The sequence below is a fragment of the Salmo trutta genome, chromosome 16 (genome assembly GCF_901001165.1).
Source record: "Salmo trutta chromosome 16, fSalTru1.1, whole genome shotgun sequence".
Taxonomy (NCBI): Eukaryota; Metazoa; Chordata; class Actinopteri; order Salmoniformes; family Salmonidae; genus Salmo; species Salmo trutta.
This window is the reverse complement of record NC_042972.1, coordinates 54,929,592-54,938,468: the sequence shown is the minus strand read 5'-3', so window position 1 is coordinate 54,938,468 and position 8,877 is coordinate 54,929,592. Positions and strand designations below refer to the sequence as shown.

The window sequence follows — 8,877 nt, the reverse complement described above, 5'->3', positions numbered from 1 at the left end:
GGACAGGGAGGAATAATAAAGGAGAATATGGCTGTCTTTGAAATGTACTAGGTCAGTCTCCGTTTTGTGCCTGTCACATAACCATCTCAGACCCAGGGGCATTTTCATTAGGCACCAAACGGGAGAAAACAGACTGAAATAGGGAGGACCTACCTGCACTTGTCTAATAGGAAGCGAAAAATGTTTGTTTATCATTGCAAAACGTTTTGCTACGGTGTGCCCTGATGAACAGGACAGGTAGATAGATACGGTGTAAGGTGGACAAAAGCACTAACAATAGGGGGGAGCAGGTGTGGTTACAATATAAAAGGCAGTGGAGGTTTTTCAGGTGTTATGTCTGGGGTGTGAGAGGAGTGTGCATGGACCTGTCTGTAGTGCTTGGCTTAATCTCATAAAGGTGAGTAGGCTTGAAGACATAACTTCTGTTTGGTCTTGGGTTAAATATTACAGAATTGTAAAATATTATTGATATAATATTGAATGCACTACAGATAGATCCCAATGTCTGTATTTTCTAGATGCACAGAGTCTGAGCATGCCCAGAACGTTCTAGCATCTCCAAAATGTGATACTTTTTTATGGATATGGTCGTATGGTTTTATGGATATGAGAATTGCAGGTAGCACTTTATAATATCTCCATGTAATAAAGCATTTATAATAGAAATACTTTATTGATCATTACTCCATTCATAATATGTTTAATATAGGTCCTTATGAACAATTGACTAATCATTAAGTCTTGTTGCATGGCCTCATCTAAAGTGTGGGATATTTATACTTCAGAAATGTTTTGAGTGACCAGTGTAATTTCTCACTAAAAGATGGACATGCCATTGGTAGACATTCCAGCAGTACCTGATGTTCCCTTAAGGTCTCAGAACAATCATGATAAATGTTGTGAACCTCGAATGCAAACTAATCATAAAAAAGGAAGATGCAGCCTACACAAAACAAGTGGTAGAAATGGTACATGTATAACATCTAGATGCTTCCAGTGCTTCAGTCTTTTAACCACAGACTATTTTCACACATGGCTTTGTTTGGCAGCACATTTATTGGATCTTTAAAAGGTATAAACTCTTTTAACATACCTGATAAGCAGTATATGGACTGCTCTTAATGTCTTGTGGACAGATTCTGTGCATAAACAGAATATTCTCCTCTTATTCTTCTTTGTTTTGTTTTTTTTAATGCAGGTTGGCAACCAAAATTTGCATTACTGCCACCAACTGGACTGTAAATCTATTACACGTTGTGATACAAAATCAACAAATAAATACATGGAATAACAATTACCCTGCCAACTAATCTTTCACGTATTAAATAAACTAAATAAAACCCACCACCTCATTCCACTACTTTGATCCTTTTTGATCCTACACCAGGTAAACAGCCTGGGAGGACGGGATACTACAATTCAACACTCCTTGTAACTCCTCCGCAGTAAAATCTCGTAATCCCAAGTACTTCTCACAGCTGCCGCCACCACCACACCTATTTCCTGTGATTTACATTCCATTTCTGCGGTGCAGTTGATAGCCATGGCAATGAACACTAAAAAGCCAAACTTACTGAAGCACATCTCATTAAACACGCTTGCCACCGGGCCTGCATCGCACCAAATGGCAGGCGTCACTGACACCGGGAATCTTCAACTTCAGTTGATCAACCTCCATCCACACCCCAGTAATCACTCCTTCCAATAGCGCCTTTTGCTGAAAGCAAAGCAAGTAACAGGTATTTCACAATTTACATGGCGCAGAGCACCTGCTTCCTCTGGGTGGAAGAAACACAAAAACGTATCACAAGTCCACTTCCGGTTACCTTCACCGATTCAACAGTACCCAAGTCCTTTTTCACTCAACCTGAAACCACATATGGGTCAGCCAAAAGGCAGGGGTCCACTTAAAAAAATTAAAATGACTCTTGCTGGACCAGATTCCTCACAACACCTCAAGTACTTCATTCTCATTCTCTTCTGATACACCTCCAGAGCTACTGGAGTAAAGCTCATTCTGTTTGTACTTGACGTCAATCTTCCTCGACGCCCACGTCTCCCTCATTACTGCTAGCTTCATCGGAAAACACGTAACCTACTTCCAGCCATCACTTCATTAACCCCAAACCTGGGTTTTCGTCGCTGATTAATTGGATATATTAATTGGCGAGGGAGGTGCTTAAACTTTGACTGCTTCGCATGTGTGGTGAAATTAGCGAAAGTGGGGGGCGGCTTTGACAGAGTTTCCTTTTGCGAGGGGGGAGACGCCAACTCCCAAACAGTGTTGGGAAATAGTGAACTACATGTTGTTCAACTAGCAATTAAACTTTATTTTGCAGAAGCTTGGTGGTAGTTGAACTAAATTCAAATCTTGGTAGTGTTTTCAGTAGTTAATAGCTTTTTTTGCCATGTAGTGGGGTAGCTAACTACTGGAACTACACACTAAGAGAAGGGTGAAATAGGCAAGAATTTCATTTCTTTTTCATCATCAGACCTGCCTAATCCTCACTGGAACATAGCTTTTGTGTTTAATAGACACATTCTCTTAACATCTGACTCCAGAGTGATCTGTTCATGCAATATGCAGTCTATGACATTTCTGATTTAGATATGATACATTTTTACCAGGAGGTTGGTGGCACCTTAATTGGGGAGGATTGGCTCGTGGTAATGGCTAGAGCAGAATAGGTGGAATGGTATCAAATACATCAAACACATGGAAACCACTATTTTGGAATAAAATGTTCAATATATTTTCTTAAAACATCCTCTGTATTGTGTGATTATTGTTTAACCATTGATATGTTCTAGGGGCATCAGGTACTGCTGGAATGTTTACCAATAAAATGTCCATCTTTTTGTAAGAAATTACATTATAAATTATTTTAAGGGACCAAAGTATAAATAGCCCACACTTCAGATGAGGCTACCCAAAAATACTTTACTAATGATTAGTAAATGTTTTATAAGGACCTATATTAAACATCTTACGAATGAACTTGTGAATCATTATTAAATACTTTAAAAGCTGTTTATACTATAAAAGTGTGAATAAGGGTACTAACACACAATTAAATGATCCATAAATGAATCAAATATTTACTAATCAAATATAAATGCTTTATTACGTGGAGTTTTTATTAAGTGCTACCGAATTGCACAAATATGTTATGTCTACATTAGTGGTACATTTCTAAATCTATAGATTTTAATGTGGCATGTTCCTGAATGTCTAATGGCAGTAAAAATATGGAGTAAAATATTTCCCAGTGTGCTTTTCTGTCTGCTTTAGAACCGACCAATCCAGTCCAAATAGACCAGACCAAGCCAGATCAGACCAGATAACCATGGCAGAATCATGTCATGTATCACTGATCCTACTGGTCATCCTTACAATCAGAGGTATAGAACCAATGTATGATACTGGGCATAGAAATTATTCGGCAGATGTCAATCTTACCTTTAAATACCTCCTCTCTCTCCCCTCCTACCCTCCTTCATCTCCCACTCTCGCTCCCCCTCTCCTCTTCCCTACTCACCCCCTAACCTTTCTTCCTCCCTCCCCCCACCTCTCCTTCCCGCCCGCCTACCCCTCCCTCACTACCTCTCTCCCCCCTCCCTCCCCACCACTCTCTTGCCCCCTTTCCTATGTCCCTCCTTCACCATCCCTCCCCCTCTCCTTATAGGAGTACTGGGCCAGAGGATCATTGGGGGTCTGGAGGTAACACCCTACTCTATAACATACCAAGCCTCCATCCAGTACAACAAATACCACTACTGTGGAGGGACCCTCATACACCCTCAGTGGGTGGTGTCTGCTGCCCACTGCTGGAGACCGTGAGTAATTCAACTTCTATTTCGCCTTGTACAGTTTCTTTGATGGACAATAGCTTCGCACAGCCACTGTGTCTGGAGCTCTATGAGTCTGGCTAATATTGTCCACCAGCTGGCTCTCTCTCTGAACATATGCGGTAGCAATTGAGCCTGGGGATGAGGTTAGAGTCTGGCAAGTGAGACTACCTCTTGTACTACACCCACTAGATTTGGGGGTTATGATGGGATAGAGTAGGGCATTTCTAATGTATATTCTTCGAGAATCAATAGATATACTATTGATTGAAATAACCATTGAACACCAGGACATCTTACAGAGGGTGTTTTTAGAATTAAGTGGAATGATTCATGGTAGTTGCCAGATTGGAGTCCTAACTTCCACTCCTCTCCACCCCTCTCCTCTCGATCCACAGGGCATACCTGATCAAAGTGGTACTGAGTGAGCACAGTCTATCCAGAGCGGAAGGCTTTGAGCAGGAGTTCAACGTCTCCAATGTGCTGGTCTACTACATGTATAACTACAGGACGTTCGACAATGACATCATGCTGCTCAAAGTAAGCTGATACGATGGACAGTAGCTTTGGTTTCCCTGTACTCCCTCTCTGAATATTATCTAGTGGTCTGATTAATTGATGGATGAATTAATGAACAAGTGAATCAATTCATGCCCTCCTTACCCCCATACAGTGAAGGAAAAAAAGTATTTGATCCCCTGCTGATTTTGTACGTTTGCCCACTGACAAAGAAATGATCAGTCTATAATTTTAATGGTAGGTTTATTTGAACAGTGAGAGAGAATAACAACAAAATCCAGAAAAACGCATGTCTAAAATGTTATAAATTGATTTGCATTTTAATGAGGGAAATAAGTATTTGACCCCCTCTCAATCAGAAAGATTTATGGCTCCCAGGTGTCTTTTTTATACAGGTAACGAGCTGAGATTAGGAGCACACTCTTAAAGGGAGTGCTCCTAATCTCAGTTTGTTACCTGTATAAAAGACACCTGTCCACAGAAGCAATCAATCAATCAGATTCCAAACTCTCCACCATGGCAAAGACCAAAGAGCTCTCCAAGGATGTCAGGGACAAGATTGTAGACCTACACAAGGCTGGAATGGGCTACAAGACCATCGCCAAGCAGCTTGGTGAGAAGGTGACAACAGTAGGTGCGATTATTCGCAAATGGAAGAAACACAAAAGAACTGTCAATATCCCTCGGCCTGGGGCTCCATGCAAGATCTCACCTCGTGGAGTTGCAATGATCATGAGAACGGTGAGGAATCAGCCCAGAACTACACGGGAGGATCTTGTCAATGATCTCAAGGCAGCTGGGACCATAGTCACCAAGAAAACAATTGGTAACACACTACGCCGTGAAGGACTGAAATACTGCAGCGCCCGCAAGGTCCCCCTGCTCAAGAAAGCACATAAACATGCCAGTCTGAAGTTTGCCAATGAACATCTGAATGATTCAGAAGACAACTGGGTGAAAGTGTTGTGGTCAGATGAGACCAAAATGGAGCTCTTTGGCATCAACTCAACTCGCCGTGTTTGGAGGAGGAGGAATGCTGCCTATGACCCCAAGAACACCATCCCCACCATCAAACATGGAGGTGGAAACATTATGCTTTGGGGGTGTTTTTCTGCTAAGGGGACAGGACAACTTCACCGCATCAAAGGGACGATGGACGGAGCCATGTACCGTCAAATCTTGGGTGAGAACCTCCATCCCTCAGCCAGGGCATTGAAAATGGGTCGTGGATGGGTATTCCAGCATGACAATGACCCAAAACACACGGCCAAGGCAACAAAGGAGTGGCTCAAGAAGAAGCACATTAAGGTCCTGGAGTGGCCTAGCCAGTCTCCAGACCTTAATCCCATAGAAAATCTGTGGAGGGAGCGGAAGGTTCGAGTTGCCAAACGTCAGCCTCGAAACCTTAATGACTTGGAGAAGATCTGCAAAGAGGAGTGGGACAAAATCCCTCCCAAGATGTGTGCAAACCTGGTGGCCAACTACAAGAAACATCTGACCTCTGTGATTGCCAACAAAGGTTTTGCCACCAAGTACTAAGTAATGTTTTGCAGAGGGGTCAAATACTTATTTCCCTCATTAAAATGCAAATCAATTTATAACATTTTTGTAATGTGTTTTTCTGGATTTTTTGTTGTTGTTATTCTGTCTCTCACTGTTCAAATAAACCTACCATTAAAATTATAGACTGATCATTTCTTTGTCAGTGGGCAAACGTACAAAATCAGCAGGGGATCAAACACTTTTTTCCCCTCACTGTATCTCTCTCTCTCTCTCTCTATCCATCCATCCATCAGCTGGGGAGGCCCGTGAATCTCAATGCCAACATCCAGCCCGCCATCCTGCCCAGAGTGAACATGCCCCCGTTGCAACAGGGAATGACCTGTACGGTAAGCGGCTGGGGGGTCACCAATATCTTCAGCTACTACCTGTCCCCCGTGCTCCAAGCTGTGGATGTTGACGTTATCACCAACTGCCAGAACTACTACTCCTTCAGCGTCACAGACAACATGCTCTGTGCCGGCACTCCCTTCGGAGGGAAGGACTCCTGTCAGGTGAGAGAGAAGAGATCTGTGGCTCTATTTCAGTGTCCATAATCCACACTAACATACTACTTAGAATTAAGTAACGTATCGGGCATACTGTACATTCTAAGTAGAATGCTAGTATGGAGACAGGAATGTGTAGCCTGTGTCTGAATTTCAGACTGTAAGGAACTTTATGTCGTGATGTATGCAGACCTAGGTTCAAATACTATAAGGTATCTCAGTTATTAAGTAGTTGAATATTGGAATGTATTTGAAAAAACACTTGGAAAGTATTTGAAAAAACTCAAATACACTCCCATGCAAATAACAGTTATTTGAAAATAGTATTAAAAAAAAAAACATTTAAAAAGTTACCTTTTTAGATAAAACTATACTAAATATTTTGCAGTACTTCTTACTTTTGATTTTGACCCCCCCATCTCCCTTTGTTCAGGGACACATCATTCCATCTCTGTTAGTCACATGTCTGTGGAACTTGTTCAGTTTCTGTCTCAGTTGTTGAATCTTATGTTCATATAAATATTTCCACATGTTAAGTTTGCTGAAAATAAACACAGTTGACAGTGAGAGGACGTTTCTTTTTTTGCTGAGTTTGGTTGAATCAAAGAGAAAGACAATAGTTGAACAGCTTTGAACAAGTTAATTTCTTCCAAAATTAAGGAGAAGCAAGATAGAGAGAATGCTAGCTATATTTCGTAGTATATTTGTTTTCCACCTTCACTTAGCTAGCATCAATGCAGCTAGCTAGTTTAGCCTACTCAAAGACAGCTTAAACAGAGAGGGATGCTATGTTAACTAGCTGGCTATCCAACACTGGAACTCTTCCAAGTCAGCTTTTGGTTTTATTAATTTCTTGCTACTGGGACACACCAGAGTAACTGCAAAACTGCTTTCTGACTGTAGAGGGTTTACTAACGTGTTAGTTCTAGAAGCTATGTTGACTATGAGATGACTAATGGTTACACCCTTGACCAGCTAGACGCAAGTAAGAGTGTGCAAAGTTGTATTGAATGTGTCACTGTCTGTCACCTTGATTACTCAAAATCCTCTCGACTTGTGCACCCACGTAAACTTTCATTCATCAGCTAGGTTGTAGCAACCTCATGATGGATACAGGGAAAATATGAGTATCATGTAGCAGCCTGAACCTATCAATGTTACATTGAGCTGGGTGAATGGAATATGAATGACAGTCATCCAATACGCTGTTATAGAAATAAGGCCATGTTCATGTTCCTCCCTCATATTAAACGGCACCGACCGCCACTATCTACTAACCCTAGCTCTACCCCTAACCTTAACCCTTGCCCTATTCTAACCCTAACCCTCGCCTGAACCTTAACCCTTATTCTAAAGCTAACCCTAACCTTAGCAAGCAGTTGCTTATGAACAGATAGTTTGTTGATAGTCTGACCATCTGTAGAGCATCTACAGACGAAAATCCAGACTATCCAAATAAAGTGTGACCATAAATAATTATATAAAAACTACGCATGTATTTGAACCCAGGTCTGTACATATGTTGTGATATGGGTATGCCAAGTATATCTGTATGGCAAGCAAATGTCTTGATGCGGATATTAAAGCAAATCAATTCTATCAGGGTGACTCAGGCGGCCCTCTGATCTGTAATGGACACTTTGAGGGCATCGTGTCCTGGGGCATCAGCTGTGCCAACCCCTACTTTCCTGGTGTTTACACCAAGGTCAGGAAGTACATCAGCTGGATCAAGTGGATCATGCAGAACGACAGCTAGCGACGCCGTCTTCTCCTTTGTAAGGATCACAATGGATATACCATGTACAGAAACTGATAGTGTATCGATATGGGACACAGATGCTGAACTACCCACCGTAAACCATTACCACCAGTTTTTTTTTACTAAATAGAAAACACGAAAAAATACACTCAGGTCTATTTTCTCTCTTATGGCTACTGAATGCCGTACTGAATATGTCAATAGTGAGTGATATTGTCTTTTTGCTGATAGAAAGCTTCTAGGTAATAGTGTTATCAGCAGACAGACGTGATAAACCTCCAGCCCATGTAATCATTTGTTGAATAAGAAAAAACCTACGTACACTTTACGTCCATTGAAAAACATCGGGAAAATACACACGGGTTGGTTTCGTTTGTCCAGTCACCAAACAGAAATAGAGTTTAAGACACACTAAAGCGTCCGTGTCAGCACTGTTAGTTGACATTTTTTCCCCTCTATATCATATTTTGATGAATATGTTATTTTGTATGTCTTAGCAAACACATACTTCTTATCCATTTCACCTGTTGATAAATAACGTTTGAGGTTATTTTGGTTTTTCCTCTGTGCTTTCCCATGTCCCTACTAAGGGGAGGTAAAATAAAGATCATTATTTTTACCAAGCTGTCTCTTTACTAATCAGTAGCTACTCATCTACAAAAAAAAAGATTTTACCAGAACACAAACCTCATTCTATGAACT

The 8,877-nt window shown here is 41.2% G+C and overlaps 1 protein-coding gene across 1 annotated transcript; it reads left to right on the top strand.

The window, feature by feature from the left end:
* Positions 1 to 301: 301 nt before the first annotated feature.
* On the top strand, positions 302 to 8,744 carry LOC115151060 (trypsin-like). Its single transcript, XM_029695008.1, has 6 exons — positions 302 to 397; positions 3,293 to 3,402; positions 3,687 to 3,837; positions 4,248 to 4,389; positions 6,165 to 6,422; positions 8,020 to 8,744. Exons 2-6 carry the CDS (start codon positions 3,348 to 3,350, stop codon positions 8,170 to 8,172), a joined length of 759 nt encoding a protein of 252 aa, XP_029550868.1. The 5' UTR covers positions 302 to 397; positions 3,293 to 3,347; the 3' UTR covers positions 8,173 to 8,744.
* Positions 8,745 to 8,877: the final 133 nt, after the last annotated feature.

What these genes read in the sequence shown, in the direction of transcription:
- LOC115151060 (XM_029695008.1), top strand. Translation starts at nt 3,348, where the DNA reads ATGGCAGAATCATGTCATGTATCACTGATCCTACTGGTCATCCTTACA. An exon ending in GGTCATCCTTACAATCAGAG is followed by an intron (nt 3,403 to 3,686) that starts GTATAGAACCAA and finishes CTCTCCTTATAG; the next exon opens with GAGTACTGGGCCAGAGGATC. An exon ending in ATGACATCATGCTGCTCAAA is followed by an intron (nt 4,390 to 6,164) that starts GTAAGCTGATAC and finishes TCCATCCATCAG; the next exon opens with CTGGGGAGGCCCGTGAATCT.